This window comes from Cygnus atratus, chromosome 5, assembly GCF_013377495.2.
Source record: "Cygnus atratus isolate AKBS03 ecotype Queensland, Australia chromosome 5, CAtr_DNAZoo_HiC_assembly, whole genome shotgun sequence".
In the NCBI taxonomy this organism is placed as follows: domain Eukaryota; kingdom Metazoa; phylum Chordata; class Aves; order Anseriformes; family Anatidae; genus Cygnus; species Cygnus atratus.
This window is the reverse complement of record NC_066366.1, coordinates 61,014,981-61,032,706: the sequence shown is the minus strand read 5'-3', so window position 1 is coordinate 61,032,706 and position 17,726 is coordinate 61,014,981. Positions and strand designations below refer to the sequence as shown.

The 17,726-nt window shown below is 38.5% G+C and overlaps 1 protein-coding gene across 2 annotated transcripts in view; it reads right to left on the bottom strand.

Moving 5' to 3' along the window:
• Positions 1-5,626: 5,626 nt before the first annotated feature.
• EXOC5 (exocyst complex component 5) overlaps positions 5,627-17,726 on the bottom strand; it is a 28,918-nt gene continuing 16,818 nt past the window's right edge. For both annotated transcript variants that reach the window (XM_035551523.2, XM_035551522.2), the window contains exons 11-18: positions 17,429-17,638; positions 16,084-16,231; positions 13,876-13,984; positions 13,061-13,181; positions 12,190-12,276; positions 9,580-9,688; positions 8,382-8,597; positions 5,627-7,997 (exon numbers count right to left, since the gene is read on the bottom strand). In XM_035551523.2, the coding sequence (XP_035407416.1) occupies positions 7,809-7,997; positions 8,382-8,597; positions 9,580-9,688; positions 12,190-12,276; positions 13,061-13,181; positions 13,876-13,984; positions 16,084-16,231; positions 17,429-17,638 (1,189 nt within the window). In that variant the 3' untranslated portion in view covers positions 5,627-7,808. The remainder of the gene's footprint in view (positions 7,998-8,381; positions 8,598-9,579; positions 9,689-12,189; positions 12,277-13,060; positions 13,182-13,875; positions 13,985-16,083; positions 16,232-17,428; positions 17,639-17,726) is intronic.

Genomic DNA, 17,726 nt, shown 5'->3' with positions numbered 1-17,726 from the left:
TACACACCAGTCATGGTAGGTTTTAATTCGATTAGTGATTGGACTAAAAGCAGCTAAATAAAAATTATAATGCCCAAGAGCCACTTAGACTTGTTCAGACACTTTAAATACCAAATCCCTTCAGCAATATAACATTATCTTTACAGACAAAACTGAGTTTAAAAGTACAAATCTAATTGATCTCAAGTGCATTGGAATTACTATATTTAGGCATTGGATTATGTACTACAGAAAGCCTTGTGCTATGTAAGCAACAAAACTAATTGTGAAGAGACAAAGGTATGTGTCTAACATGCTTATGGACTTGTAAAAATTCATATTTTCGTTGAAGCTGGCAAAGTTACAGCTGCTCACACCAGCAGAGAATTTGGCACGGCGCCCTACATTTTGAGTGAACATAAGCTGGCTATTTCTGGTCTCCTTCAAGCCCTGCTTCAAAATTACTATTTAAGGCTTTCACCATTACAGGGGGAAAAATAAAAAAATAAAAATTGTGCATTAAAAAAAAAAAGAGAGAGCAAGTTATTGCTCAACATCTAGGCAAGACTTCTCTTTCTTAATAAGAAGAACACAACACAAAAATAGAGATTAACTGGTCTGGTTGAAAATCAACTTCTGTTAGGCTGGACAGGGAACTCATTTTAGTGTCTTGAGATGGATGCATGGATTGTGGCTGCTTTGAACTCTGCTGTTGCATTCACCTCCCAGCTGCCTGCCTGCAGACAGACATCCCTGGGAGGGAAAAGTAACTAAGTCAATTTTTTCTTGAACAGGACACCTGCCCCAGGCCTGCACGCCACCGGAACACATCTCAGATCAAAGCGACTGTCAAGAAACACTTGCAGACATCATGACTCAAGACATGCCTCTAAAACTTAGTGGCTCAACCCACGTCATGCTTTCTGCTTAACGCGGGGTTTGCCAGTGCTAACAAGGGCCAGAGAGACCTCTCCTCTTGCTCCTCCTTTGTAAAAAGAGACGTTCACTGGCTAAACAGGCTATCTTTGCCTTCAGAGGCTTCCAGAAGGAAAATGCATTAAGAGGAAAAAACAACAGTTTACATGGTAGAAGACAAAAAACAGGTCCTAATAAATAAATAAATAAATAAAAATCAGGAAAATCTCCACTGGGAATCCACCTATCAAGCACCTAAAATTGTATGCCAGTATTAATACAACAGATTGAGCCTTGGAGGTCTCATTTCAAGATGTTTCCTACCAGGCTTGGGAGAGCAGGAGTGAAAGTGGTTTGGATCAAAAATTCCACACAAGAGCAAAAATCTTTCTAGCTTGAAGGTTGCCTTTTATTTTATTTTATTTTTTAATGAGAAATTAAACACACACACACAGGGAAACAAAGTTAAGTTAAATCTAGCCCAGCTTTGCACATTTTAACAATTCACTCTGCTGTCTGTAGAACACAGCAATATAAATATTGCTATCTCTGTTAAAATGAATTATTGACAATTTTAATACATGTTGCACAGTACATATTAATATAGAAAAATACATGTTATCAGCAGTGTAATGTTGACCATGTACTAATCCATTCCACCTGCTCAAATATTAGTGCAAATAATTATATATTTGTAATGCATCATTGCTGTCTAGCTCGAATCTCTGCCTCCAGAATAAATGTCTCTTCTCTGAAGTTGTTTGTTATTATGAGTAAAATGTTATATATTCATACTCAAATTGACTTTGGGTGGATAAGTGAAATGAGCAACCTTCAAAAATCCACTTGCCTAAGACTTAGCAAGTTATTTTAATGAATTGTTTACAGCAAAATGAACGTTATAAAAATGCTTCAAGCAGAAGTTCATGCCGGCTGTCTTCTCTGCAACACCCAAACACCACAAAATGACTGCCTTCACCTCAGTTCGTGCTGCCAGTTGAACTGTAACCACGTCTTTCAACGGGAGTTATTGACCTTGTTTTGGCTCTGTTACCGTGCATTTATCCAGCGAGGAATCAAGCTGGGGGTTCACCTCTCCCCAGGTTCACCTCTCTTTTCAAACAGGGAGGTGGCCTCGAGGAGGCTGGGCACTTGGTGGAAGAGCAGCTCCTATCTCCAGCAGGCCGATGGTCGAGGTGGGAAAAGCAGACGTACAACAGAGAGAGGAAAGAACAGACTGTGAGCAGAAACAGCCTGGATTTAGAGTCCCATTTCACACCCAAAAGGCACTGTGCCTTTTAGTCCTTCCTCTCCTCCAGCCTTGCTTAAATCCAGGTTAGAGAAAAACAAACCTGCACGCCAAAGCTTTCAGCAACAGCCAGTGCTGCCACAATTCCTGTTGGCCTTCACACACCACGATCCCCAAATACCATTTGTTTTTCTTCACGCTCTGGCCCCAGCAGCCTTACGAGACCGTTTTGGTTTTCAGTGGAAGAAAATATCAGCTTTCAGAGAACGTCACGTACTGTAAGATGAACTGAACAATACAGCACTTCGAGCTAAGTGTCTCATGAGACCAATTCTGGCCCTGCAAGGATGACAAAATGTAGTGTGGAGCTACTGGACCTTTTGGACAGCCTAGGAAGGACAAACCAAAGTCTCTCCTTCAACGCAAAGGCCTCACATTGCTCTGTACCAAGGCTACACAAGATGGGGAGGACGAGGGCAGGCAAGGAGTGTGTGTGTTGACCCTTCCCACTGGGGTGAGTTGTCAGCAGGACAAGGACAGGCTTGAGCATGGCGAGGGTAGGAACTACCACAGCTTGCCACTGGGACATTTTTGCAGCCTCTGTTCCAAGGTCCCCTCCATTTTTAGAGGGGAAATTGCACATACAGATACGCAGGATTTAGGACCACTCAAAGGAAGTCCCAAATTGATTTTTATCTCAAATCATTATGAAGAATTTATTAAAAACGAGACATTTGGACCCCCAAGCATAATTTCTTTTTTTTCATTTTGGTTTATTAAGCCATTCTTAAAGATACTATTCAGACAGGGCTCAGCTTTAAATCTGTTATTTTTCTGGACATTACCTAGTGGGCACTGGAGATGCAGGACACCTTTTCCCCATGGCTGGTCCCTTACATGAAATATCTCATATAATGCACTGCACAGCCAGGTAGTAGGGGAGAGCATATTGAAACCACTGACCCGCAAAGGTGATGGAATATGGGGAAGGTAGCAAGATAAAGGGGAAGGGAGACAAACTCCTCCACTGACCGGGCTACAATTAGCTGAAGAACCACTGCAGTGTGTGTAGGGGTCTTTAGAAGCTACGCTGTAAAGTTAAAGGACTTACTCTCTGGTAATGTTGTGACACTGGGGAAGGGACTGCAGTCCTGAGAGATCTGGAGAGGAAAATAGGACACAGAGAGGTAAAGCTAATAGAATAAAAGTAGAAAGCAGGGCTTCCACATAGACTAAAGGCTGTATTGACACAGGATAAGCAGCGCCCCATACAAGTGAAAAGAAGACAGGCAAACACAGCTGCTTCTCCACTCAAAGATAAGCAGAAGACATAGTACAGAAATCTCCTGCCACCAAAAGAAATTAGGAGAGAGGAGGAAAAAAGAAAAGCCAAGCTAAGCAGCGAACATGACTGGGCAGGCAATCTCCCTCCCTCCGCTCCTTTGAACAGGTGTAGAAACAACTGAGAAAGAAAAGCCAAACAATGTGCCAGCCTGTCCACTTGATGTCCAGAGAGAAAATACTCCAATGCAGATAGCAAGACACAAATCTGCCTCTGCTTACAAGTGGGGGTTGGGGAAATGTTGCCTTGAAGCCAGTATCTAGCAGAACAAGAGGGCAGGAGAGATACTCCTACCTTTCAGATGTCCTCTAGGAGAGCAGCTTTTGGCATGGAGAGCTGGTTTATCCTCCCTGCTGCTCTAGAGCCAGGAAGTACAAAGCAGAGCCACTACCTGCATCTGAAATTAGATGAGCAACTGCCGTGATCTGCTTCCTTCATTGAGAAGGAATGAGCAGCTCAGCCTGGACTGGTTTTCCTGTCCGTGACCAGTTTAACTCCAGTGCTACTCCAAAATGGGATAGTTACCGCAACAACAACAACAAAAATAATAATAATCCAAAGAGCACCACTCCTTTTTGGAATTTGTTACGACATCTGAGTACACTAGATTTAGTGCCATGCATATACCTTAAGAAATTTACCTTAAGAAATTTCCTTACGAAATTTGGAACTAAGGGTTTCTGAAGAGCAGGCCAATGCACACCTGGAGCCACAAAGGAACCAAAGGCCCCTCCCTTTTCATGGCACTTCACGAGATGCAGCTTTTTTGTCACCCATTTGCCACATTTCCTACAGAAATGGAGCAACTGTTTCAGATAACACTCAGTCACAACACTCCAGCACTAGACAGCTCATGAGAATTCCTCCTTGGGCAACAGAAATTTGTTATCTGTGGCGGTCACACACTGAAGCAACCAGTCATTTAAAGTGACTTAGTGAAAGCTGAGAGGAAAAAAAAAGAAAACAAAATCCAAACCAAGTTCTCTTATTGATTGTGAGATTAAAGAGACCTGCCCCCATCAATACTGTGCAGCTCTCAAGTCAGTCACTTAGCATTATCTGGATCTCTGCAGTCTTGGAAGAAATAAAAATACAATTAATAAAAGAAGCTCAACTCTGGCAATTTTTCCTTCCATCCAATCAGACTGCACATTGCTGAAGCATTCCTACTCATGGCAGAAATAAGCAGAGCTCACGTTTACAGCATTATTACCTGTCCTTCAGAGCAGATTGACACTCGAGTATGGAAAGCCTTTTGCTGTTGAATCCAATAGTTTCGAGATGAACAAGCAGCTCCAAGGCACAGTGTTTTAGCCAGTCCCCCTCCTCTGGAAGCTCACTTCATTTCAGGGTGGGGATGTAGCTGAAAAACAGACTTTAATTCCAATCCTGCTTATTCTCGCAGGTTAACGTGTACGCCAGGTTTCTATTAATCACACTTTAACCTCCTTCTTCCACGTGCCACGCTACTTCATTTAAAAATGCTTGTTCTCCATATCCTTTTAGTTAATGTCCCCACTTCTTACTCTAAATATCTAGATCTTCTCTTTTTCCAAGCACTTCCATTTCCCGATTTCATTTTCATTTGCACTGAGAAGTATTCTAACAGAGCACCAACTCCTCCTTGCGCTCTGTGTGCTCGCGAACATTATACAACACCAAATAATGTTATGAAATTATAGGACTTCTAAAAACACAGCTTATTTTCCAGCCTACGACAGTTTACTGCAAAGCCATTTTCACCAATTGTAGACAACATAATTACACACACATTCACACACCTCCTCTCAGGCATCCACTTGGCTGCCAGCCTGTTAAATGCCAATGTTCTAGGAGCGAGCATTAGGAAGGCAATACTTTACTTCATTACATGAGCGTTAAAATGCATATTTGTATTTTGGATAGTACTTTATTGTATTCAGAAACCAGCGGAAATATTTTCCCAAATTACACGCTATAATAGCTCTAAACTTAAAAATGTGTGAAAATTATAGTTCCCTGCCCCATCCCAACCCCAGTTGTATTGCAAAGTAAACTTACTGACAACGCAGTCTTCTCTCGAAATAGAAACTCTGTGTGTGTGTTTGCCTGGGGAGGTTTTTCAAGGAAAGGGGAAAGGGAAAGCTCACACCAGTGATAAATTTGGTCAGTAAAGTTACTTTTATTCTTTTTTTGTTTTATTTTTAAATAGAAGGGTTTTTTACAATTGAGTATAAAGATATTTGTAGAACGTGGAAATGAAATGAAAAAAGTATCTGGAGCAAATTCTTTTTATTGAGGAAGAGTTTACATATCTACGTTTTTAAGTATTCACCTACTTTATGCCGCCTCCTGTTAACAGGCATAATGAAAATATTGCACTGAGCATATGCATGGGAAACACAGCTAATAAAGCAAGAAATATGGTAAATACATTTCATACAACCTTAAAATAAAACAATCATACAACAAATTCTGAAGCACTTCTGTGATCTGCAATCTTACAATGATGTTCATTGTTCTTAAGTCTTTATTACAAATTGACACTTTTTGTAGAAAGATTTTGTATTGGTTAATAAAACCACAGCCTTAAAATTGTTGGCTTTCAGTTACAGAGGTAAGAGAGGTATCATCTGAATTCACATCAGAGCTTTTGAAAAAAAAAATGGCAGCAGTGCAAGCATGTGCCTCCTCCAGTGTCCAAACCTCTTTGTGGCTCTGCCATGGCCAAGGAACAGAGCTACGCAGCTCAACAAAGCAGCCAGTCTCACAGAATACTTTGAGAAAGTCTGGCACCCATTCTCTTGTTTACCGATATAATGCTCTGCTAAATATAAAATGAAGCAGAAGAAACTCAGCTAACCAAGAGAAGTTCCACACAAGTCTGTCAATATTGACTACACCTGGGAAGTCATTAACAAAAGACGAAAATAATTTTATTTGACCAGCCAATAAAGTAAATTTATAGAAATGCTGCTCTAACAATGGGAAAGAAAGAAGTTTTCATAATATATGCTGAGCCCACTGTAGAAATAAAACGAAGTGTTACAGATTATCTGTTCAAGGATGATGCAAGTCAGGCTGAAGACACAAACCACAGCGGTTCCAACCCATTTTCCACATGAGCTTATTCTGAACAAAGGTCTATTCACAATAATTTTCAACTGTTTGTGGAAAAGCCACCCCAAACGTTTCAAACAACACCATTGCTTCAGTTTACTATATGCATGCTCTGGGTCCATCTCAGAAGCACCTTCAACAAGTGCTGGAACATAACTGACCTAAAAGTAGTCTGTCTCCAATATTGAAATTAAGAGCAGTGGAAGAGAAGCTTTTGCACACTTCACCATTTCATATTGCTCAAGCACTGAGGATCAATTATCTTCAGCACAAGAAATTTTACCTTTAGGTTTTTTGCTAGAGCTGCCGTCCGTTCCTCCCACATACAAATGAACAGTTGGGCTACATTTTATCCTTTCACTTGTTATAATCTGAATTTATTTACATACAAAACAAGAGACAGGAAAAAGTTGTATTAACCCAAACATGTGAACCTTTGCCTTGTAGCAAGAACGCATTTGACAAGGCAGCCGCATTTACTTTAGAAGCATATATAAAATTCAGTGTGCCAATATCAAACAAACAGAAACAAGAATGTCACAACTACAATATATCCCAGTGGGCCCTTGACTGTTAGGTACAAAAAAAAATTAAAAATCTTTTCACCACTTTAGTTCTGTTTAGGATGCTACACAATGAATAAATTACATCTTTCTGGGATAGCGTTCCTTTCACTTCTACATCTCAAAGAAATTCCAAACTAATTAATTAGAGCAAGAAATTACATTGAGCAGGATAACATTTTAAATGAAAGAAATGGCTTAGAAACACCAATCAAAGATAATTTGATTATGATTAGCTGTGCTGAAGTCCAAGTCATTAAAATTGATGAAGAATGTTTTTACAGTGGTCTATTCTATGTAATCCATTACCTACGCTATGCTCTGTAGTTCAAGTCTAACAAATGGTGTCTGATAATTCAATATTGAAGACTAAAATACTTCCAATGTACCACTTGCTTTCCCACAACATTTCCAATAAAAAAAAACAAACAGTAGCAAGTAGTTTTGCAAAAATTCATCAGTGGGAGAACTTTAGGTTACATGAACTATCATTCTGATTTTTACCTGCTCGTATTCTACATCGTCATGTCTAAATATGGCTGCTGTTTTAGTCTGAACAGTCATTATCCCACAAAAGTTACAACCATGGTTTGGTAAGAAATCATTCCCTGTGCTTTCTAACTGAGGACTGCCCAAAGGTACAATGTTTCATTCCATGCTCTCAGCTGAAGTGACGAGCAAGACGAGCAGACCTATAATCAACACGCAGCTGAACAAAGGAGTGAAGGATGTTCTTGTCCAGATTAGCAAGTTGTTCTCCTGAGCAAACTTGCTTTAAGTTATCCGGGGCTACAACCAGAAGGTTGCAAAGTGCATGCAAAGTATCAAAGAGCTGTAACACCAGTGCAATCTGTGGTTAAGAGAGAAAAAAAAAAAAAAAAAAAGAGATGGGTATTAAGAATAAAAGCTACTTTAAGTCTTACAACACAACATCCATCTAGATTCCCAAAACACTTCATCCCTACAGAAGATGCATTGCAGTCGTTCTTTCTTCATGTGTGCATAAGTATATATACAGGCACATGCTTTTCTAAGTTTGTGGCTTTTTGTTTTCTTTAGGACATGATAAAGAACTACCATTACAGGAACAGAATGTATAACATCGGTATGTGAAATGCTGATGTTCAAACAGAAACAGAGTATTTTTATGAGGACTTCTTATGAAAACTTCTGGTGAAAAATAGTATCTAACTCCGAAACATGGCTGTACGTCACCAACATACACATAGCTTACCTTGAAGTCTTTGGCACACTTCCTATATTCAGCCACATCACAAATAGCCAACATGCCTCCCATGCAACTGTAGGAATATTGCTGTAGGTGTTCATAGATGAGTCGATGAAAACGAACTCCAAGCTCCATCAAAACTGTGTCCACATTCTTACCATCCATAGAATTCCTAATCTTTTCCACCTGCTTTCTGACATAGCTGCAGACTTTAACGCAAGCCTTTAAAAAAATAAATAAATTCTAGAAACCTGTTCTCATAAAGTGGCTACTAGATCATAAGCTAAACATCAGTTACTAAGTTCTTTAAAATTCCTGAAGCACGACATCATTAGTTATTTTCTAATTAACAATTCAGTTTTTCATTTGCCACAGAGGCAAAAATGCAAGTAGAAAGACAGATGCAAGACAATATTCCACTAAGTTATACTTCATGTCAGTTCAGAAGAGAGCACTTCTGTTTGTGCTTTTAATTTAAGCAATGCTTGACCAAGGGGGAAAACAAGGTGATTACAAGCCTCATCAGCAGTAATTATAAGCCCAAATTAACAGCCATCTTCACTCTTCCCACAAAGTACCAATCTTACTTCTCCACTTTTCCCATTTCCGTCTGGCTTCAGGTATTCAGGCAGTCCTCCTACTTCTTTCCATTAATAATAATCTGTTCTCTACACCTCTCTGCATTTCCCTAACAACAGACTAATGTAACCCAGCCCTTGAGCTGTATTTCTGCAGCCTGGAGTCTGGGATTTCAACAGATACAGTGGTAAAGAACATTTTACAGGAAAAATTGTTCTTGCCATACCCATCATGTTTTCTTATGCTTCTGACATCTTAAGGGGAAAAAGCACCCAGCAACTGGAGTATCTGATAATTAGCTTTAAGCTATGAGTTTCAGAAACTAGTTATCAGCTAAAAACCCTGTTTTAAATCTGGGCCTCTTGGGAAAGGAAAGAATGTGACACTTTGTCCAGCACCTACTGATCTGTGTCTGACACTAGATACAAAACTCCTAATGTTCCTTTTCAGCTTGGGGAAGAGAGTTTCAGAACAGTTTGCAATTGCTTAGTACAAAATGGAATTGCTAAGTAAATTAATCAAATACAAATGTTGTCAAATGCATATTTGTTAACATAATCCTGTACCTGATATCATTCAAGTGCATTTGAAGCTATACGGGTGAGTTGGAACTTGGTTTACTTACATTAGTATATTGAATCAAAACATTGTTTTCATCTTCTGGTTTAAAATCTGTCTTCTTTTGCTCTGCAGCCAAGATGTGTTTCATCTGTCCAATCATACAATTCAGCGTCCTTTAAAGTTACAAATAAATTTGGGATTTTAAAGAGAACACTTTCATTTCCTTGATTTTTATATGTACATATATTGAAGTGATTCTATGCAAAAGCATGCAGCATAAAACGATGAGGAAAAAACCTCACTACCTGACATTTCTGTAATCTATACAATATATACTAAAAGCAAATGTATTATAAGCAGTAAGGGATTGAAGCTGCAATGCAATTCTCTAGAGAAGACAAAGTTGATTTTAAATAAGCAGTTAAGAAAAGGAGAACGAGGGGAAAAAAAACCAAACACCTCTTTGCTCTAAGTTAGGTATCTTCAAGACCAACACACAGCATGCTGACCAGCTAGTTTTACAGGGGACACATTAACAGGGAAGTAAGCCATTCAAATCCAGCTCTTCAAAGAAACTGGAGAGCGTTCTTCATTGCTGAGGGAACTGGACAACTGAAGGAAGCGTTCCAAATACTTAGTTTAGTAGAATTAGATCACATTGCATCAGAAAACACTTGCAAAAAATTAAAAAAAAAGGGGGGGTGAGGGCAACACCTCTTTCTGTGCTAGAGCTTGGTATTTCTCTTGTTCTAAAATGCCTAGTAGAGTTTTACAGTGTCTTTTATTCCTCCCTCTCCAGATATATTTTTTTCAGAACATTATCTAAGGCCAAGGCATTGGTTTACTTTTGAGCGCAACCTAAAAGTCAAACACCAAAGCGGCTGAGAGAGGCTGCACACCTGTCTCAGCACCCACCTTTGTCAGGAACCTCCTCCTGTCTCTCCCCGTGCTTTTTCCCCCCCTCACCCTCCACCCAAACTTCCCTCCTTTCCCCTGCTCCCCTCCAAAACACACAGTCAAGGCTGTTATGGGACTTGAAGGAGTCAAGTTCTATGGGTGAAGAGAACACCACATATGTCCAAAGAGGGACTAAATTGATCCTTTAAAACTCATTCTTTTCTATGCATAGAGTAAATCACTTTTATAGAGGTAGACAACTGTAGGGAATGCCATTCCAGAATGTGCTGTAGGACTTGTACAGATTGGGTGGCATTGAAACCATCAACACTGAGAAATTTGCCTTTTTTTTTAAAAAAAAAAAAAAAAAAAAAAACTAGATCATTTCTTTAAGCAAGATAATCAGTTCCTAACAGCATCACTGGTACTACAAAGCAGCATGTAAGCAGGCACGTAAACACATTTTACACCTAACATTCATCTGAAAACTAATCTTGTTTGCACGTGCCAAAGCTTAAATGTTTTTGAAGACTCCATCCACAAACCTTTGAATGTACTCTTTTCCAACAGGGACTTGTTCTCCAAAGTCTCACTGCCACTTCTTAGAGATCAGTTATTTTACACAAACAGCTACAAACTATTCTAATGCTGTAGACTGACCCATGCCTGCTAGACCTAATCATACAGCCTCAATAATACTTCAAGTATTTCAAGCTTTGAATTTAAGCCTCTAGGTAAAGTTCTAGCAGGAGCAGCTCAAACCTCGATTGTTACTTGCACATGTTCCACCTCCACCTTTATTTTTGCACATGCAGAAAATGCCTTTTAAGAAATAACTCTTTGAGCTCTCTGCAAATATATTATATCAAATCTCTTCCTTATCTCTGCAGAAAGTGCCCTGTAGGACACAAATGCAATGCCTGCTTTTCCTATGCAATGCTGTTCTCACCCCTCTCCAGTACGGAGTGATTCTTATAAAAACTTCAGTGATAATTTCCAGAGCAGCCCTCACTTCCCACCAGAAGGTTTATTTCCATCACTGCAGAGACAAAACAGCGATGTAAAGGTTAGGTAACTGGTTCTAGGCTGAATACCATCTTTGAAATATTGGAACACTACTTCCTTCCTGGAGCAAAGTAGGGCAGTCAGTCACACAAGCTTGGTTTCCTAACATTAAGCTTGTTACTTTCCCCTGCTGCAGAACAGCTATGATTTTCATTTACAATTTTTATGGCTATCCCCTCATTTTTATACGAAGAAACGGAAAAAAGATTTAAATGAGTCACAACCTCAAAGCAAGTCAACGTCAGAAGCAAAATTATTCCAGGTCTACAGACTTCTATGACTAGGTCTAATCCATAGCACCGCACAGATTCAAACAAGTCATCTAACCTATTTTTGTCAAACTTTGCTCCTTATGGAAATTCTGCAATCCTTTAACCTATTTCAATCATCACTCCTTATGCCTTTAAAGCGAAAAAAAAAAAAGCTAGCGTGAGACAATAAGATAAAACTGAATTTTATAAAATAAAATAAAAAGCATTCTCTCAGCATAACCAAATATGTCAGTAATATCTTTCCAGGGGTCAGAAAACTGCCAAGGAAAATATACCCTCTAAACAAACAAAATCTAAACTTCCTATGCAGAATAAAGGTAGAAGAAATCAATTCTGTGTTCAGAAATAATTCACCTTTAAAAAAAAGGAAAACTAGTAATACATCACAAAGGAGTTTTACAGGAACCAGTGATTAACAGAAAGCTTAAATGTCTACTTGCCTATCAATGCCCATGTCCAGCTTCACTTCCATTTGTTCTATGATGTCCTTTTTCTTCTGAAGGCATTCAGACAATTTAGGAGAAGAACTGCAACAGCATAAAGCGTTGTATAAGTGAGGTTAAAATACCAAAACAAATTTGTTTGCTGGGGCTGTTAATTACAACAAAAATGTGCAAAGATTTACCATCCCATCATAAAAAAGACTAGTTTAGATGGAGTTAGCTGTCTTTAGAACAGCAAATCAACAGCCTTAAAAGCCATCTGACCCTACACACAGGACTTGCGGAGTGCTGACGGGCAGTACTGCAGGACACTTCAGGCAGCATTGTGCCTACTGAACACGGTGCTTCTCCGCTGCTGCCAGCTCCGGCCACACTTCGCATGCAAACCCAGCTTTTCACAGAACATCTGTGAGCTCTTACCTTGAGCGATTCCAACCAGTGGCTCCTTAACAACATCCAGCTTTTATGTAGCTCACATGTGGCTCCATGGCCTGGTGAGCTTCTTCCTTTGCAGAGACTGATGTAGCCCCCAGCAATCTCTGCAGCCCTGATATTGCCAGCTCAGCCCAGGATGCAACCAAAAAAACCCTTTAGTCCAGGTCTTAAATATAGCAGCGAGGTCTCTGCAGAGCAACTTGTCTTTTCTTCCTATCAATACTCTTGGAGCTCCCTCTCTCCCCCTGGTTACCCAAGATACAGATCAACTTCCCTTCCTCCCCCTCCCAGTACAGTATTTTATCTTCCGCAACATCAAGTGGAACCACTCGAAGAATAAACTCCTCTTAACAGAGATGAAGAATAAAAAAATTGCTTTGTTCACCACAAATGACCATTCACAAAAAGGAACAGACAATCAATATAAAGGTACCTGATTAATGGCATTAGATGATCATTGAACTGCTTATCAAATAAATGGAAAATAGTATTGGCCTGGTGGACAACATCCAAGAAATAAAGATTTGCGTTCTTTGAATCAGAAGAGGGAATGCCTAAAGCAAAGAAGGTTTCGTTAGGATTGTAATGATATGCAGTTCTTTAATTAGCACGATGATATTTTAAGTATGCAGAATTTTTCCATGGGTTACTAGATCACAGGCTTAGAGTTTGAAAAATTTACCATGGTGCCATATATAGAATACTTCTCTTAGCTATATCAGGTAAGCATAGAAATATCTTGCTTTTAAAGTTTCTGAAAGCAAAATGAAACAATTTAAATATTTATTCAGAACACAGTGTTTATGCTTTCACTGAGGAAAGACTGGTTCTCATTGTCAAGATTTTAACTTCTTAATACAAGCAGTTTTCTTATTAGTGTCAGTTTTTAAAACGCACAACTATAAAAACATGTTTGGAGCTCTTATAAAATGTGAAACACTAAGCCTTCATACAAAAATATTATTCTGCTAGGGCACAGAGAACAATTAATAGAGGTAGTGTTGATGTCCAGATCTCTGATACAAATGTTTTTGAAGACAGTAGCACATTCTCATCTGCGCATGAATTCTCCAAGTAGAAGTAACACTTCAGAAGACATTAAACACTGACTCCCAAACACACAAACCAAATTTCATTTAGCCAATATATTTTGAACAAAGCCAATCAATAAGGCAAGGCAATGATCTGTAAAGTTGGTCTGCACAAAAAGGTCAATGAGATGAAGCGTTCAAAAGATATTGTACTCACCAGCAAGGCCTGTTTCTAATGCATAATCTATGTGTTCAGTACATAAGAATTCTACAAGCATAGAAAAAATTCTGAAAGCATTCTTCGGTAAGTCAGATGGATCAGAGAGCTTTAAAGAAGAAGAAAAAAATATCCTAAAGGTCAGTTCTACATACATTTGAAAGTTTATCCAATATTGATAAGCTTAAAATATAGCAAATACTTCAAAATAACTGGAATTTTATTCTAAATTAAAAGTATCCATACAGAGAACTACTCAGGAGCAGCGTTTAGTATCAACAAATTCTTCAGCATCTACAGTTAAAATGAAGATAATATGCCACAGGATGTTATGTAAAGCAAAAATATAAACCGGTTCTAATAGTAATAATAATAAATCAGTGAAGCTATTCATTAAGTTCTTAAAACACAAGCATCTAGATGTAATCTCAGTAATCACCTGAACCACAGACTGCAGGATGCTGGGAGAAGGTACCTGGAAAAAATGACTCTATACACGCCCTGCCTTTTTTTGTCTTTTACTAAGCTTCTGCTACTAACCACTGCTAGAGGACAGGATGCTGGGTTAGATGGACCTTCAGTGTCAGCCACCACAGCTGTTCTTCCATCACCATACCTCAAAAAATAATCCAGACCGAACCTCAGCTCCATTTATCACAGTTCAGCTGGAGTCAGAGCATGAAAATTTTTATTAAGTAGAGTAATGCTCACATATATACCTTCATGAACTGTAAGCAACACAGGATTTTGGACAGCAACCTGTCAGTAAATCCATTTTCTAAAGAAAAATGTGACAGGGCTTTTGCACATAAGAAATAGGGCTTTGGTTTCTAAGGAATTAAGTGAAGATTTATGAAGCTTGGAATAAAATTACTATTGCAATTCAAGTCAATTTACATAACAGCACTCCCAAAGATTTCCTCTGTATGCCTAAAAACCGACCACACAAAACCCCACCCTGTTACAGAAATTTCTAAGCACAGGAATATTTCAATATACAGGTACGTTCAGAACTGTCGACTTATTTTTCCTAAAGCAGTCAGGACAAACAGTGTATCTGTATCTGTCACATAATACAAATATTAAAATAAGCTATCCAGGGTTCCAGGGTGTTGTTTAACTTTTTCCTTTGCATAGTGAATTGCCCCCATGACAATCTTAGCAGCATGTATGATGACAAAGAAGTTTTTATGTACCTGTAATTCTAAAAATTCTCCTTATTTGCCAAGATCCACTTTGCACTGCTTCCCTGCTCCCCTTCCCTGCCCCCCCCACCCCCCAGCCCTAAAAAGTACAATTGGTTTTAGACCAAGTATGAAAAAAAATCTGATCCTAACAGGAAGAAAAAAAAAGCATGAACAATTACAAGAAGTGGTTATCATGAATTTAACAAGTCTGTAGCAACTACCATACTGAGAAAAAGAGATGTTCTACCTGTGTGTCTTGCAGTCACTGCCGTCCACCACTAGGAATGTCTGTCATGCCTGTGCCGTACCTGTATTTTGTTACATCTTTACCCCCTCTTAGAATCTAAAATATTAAAGCTTCTGAATATCTAAAATGGTAAAAGCTTTTATACACTGAACTAATTTAGAATGTTAGAGGCATAAAATATCGTTAGAATTAAGTGTGTTTAGCTAATAAAAATCCCAATTATTGATTTAAGTCTGCAATTAAATTAAAAGGGGTTTCGTTTAAACTAAATACCAAACAGTAAGTGGCAGGCAGTAAAACAAGTGATTTAATTAAAACAAAAAGCTGTTTTCTTTTTAATCTTAAAGTATTTTTAAAGAACAGTAGAAAGTTACCAAGGCAAACAATATTAAAGATTATTTCTACTCACGTAATAAATAATTTTGCTGGTGATACGGATGATTGGTCTCTTAAGCTAGAACAAGTGGCATTTGACACAAAAGAACAACTGCTGAACTACTCTCTGTATTCTTAAAAAAGGAAAAAAAATACACTAAATGCTTCCCAGTTCTTAGGTCTAGTTTATTTAAAAAAAAAAAAAAAGCAGACAGTATTAAAGAACACATATAAAAGGAAACCTATAGCCCCCATCATGACCCTGAATCAGTGAAAACTATAAAAGAGAATCTGTTTAATAGACTAAAGCCCTCCCTATCAAACTGAAAACTGAACCTGAAGATTTAATTTCCTACACACAATTATATCACTAGTGGAGATTACAGGAAGCAAACTTACCCTGTGACATCTTTCAAAGGCTTGTTTAGTTTCTTGCAAAAGGTTAACCACCACTTCTTGTGAGAGAAAGGTTTCTCCATGGGTATCAATACTCGGCCCCAACGGCAAGTTTGTACGTTGCCTTATTCTCTCTTTGAGGTCTTGAATACTAGGACAAAGAAATACCAAAAGATTTCACTGGATGGAAATTTTGATGTTCATATTCAACAGTGATTTAGGATGTTTTAGTTGTTAACTCACAAAAACAGAACCCAAGACACAGTTTAGGATTTGCAAGCATTAAGACAGTCTTGCAAGCTTAAAAAAATTGCTAGTAAATGCAAAACAACCACCTCTGATCCCAGAGTCAGCCATATTCTACCATGGCACATTTGCACCATGGTAGCAGCTATTCCCCCGCTGGGGAATAAAAATAATTTCAATTAAATCCTCTGGGATGTATGCTCTGTGGACAAAGTTTAGCTTTCATACATTGACACATTTTACTTTCAAAACACAAATAAGAGCTTTCTATCTCATCCACACCCACAAGGCCTCTCATCCTCATTCCTATCTACGCAGTCCTGACTTAGTCGAGCATGCTCCAACACATTTCCATGCATAATGCAACCCATAAAGTCTGTCATTATAATCAATTTAATTTTCCCCAAGAAAATTAAATTTTCATCTTCGCTTTTTAATTCATTTAATTATTTTGTTATTGTTGTTGTTCTCTCCAAATCACTTTTCATGCCTGACACACTGACCCCAACAACTCTTTGAAAGGTGCAGTAGTCTCATCACTTCTGTCTCATAAATTTTAATTCTTCCTTTCCCACATCTCACTACTCGTTTATTAGTTTCTCTACCTTGAGGATAATGAAGTCTTGTTTTTACCTTTCTCTAAGTCCATTGCATCTTCTGGGCTCATTAAGAGCTTTCTCACTGACATTGCTATGGTCTTTTCCCCTTCCTAGGTCTTGGGAGGGGACCACAAGACCTGGGCAGGTGAAAAAAAATGTATGCTTTTAGATACACACATACACATGCGTTAGGTACCTTAATTTTGCTTCAGTCCTTTTGTGGATCTGGATCCTAAGTTGAAACATAGGTTTAACTGGTATTTTTCATTTTCCATGAGTATATAAATACCATGCATCACCTTTCACATGTATCAAGAGCAATACGCTTTTTAAAGGAAGTTAACATAAAATGATAGCAAATATAAAAAGCTGTAGGTCACTTTAGAAGTGACTTTGCCCTTTTGCAGTTGATCACTGCATATCTGGCATGGTAAATACTACGTTTCTCCCCTTACCACCTCCCTTCCACTTTAGAAGTAGGGAACTTCATAGAAAGAACTTACCCTCCAGTGCCAATAGACCTCTTCTGGTGGTTTTTGGAATCATAATAGCGTTGCAGAATCATAGCGCTCCTACTTTTCAGATAACCAATTTCCACCTCAATGTAATTCTCCAAGTAGGAAATGAAAATGGATTTGATAAGCTTAGACAAGAAAGTCTGCTTATCAGTACCCAAGTTAAATTCCATCAATTTGCTTGAAAGATTAGTAGTTCTTTATGCAAAAGAAACAAAGAAGGGGAGAGGGGGAGAAAGCTGAATTTGTATGAATTACAGCATTAAATGTTTGTAAAGTACATAGT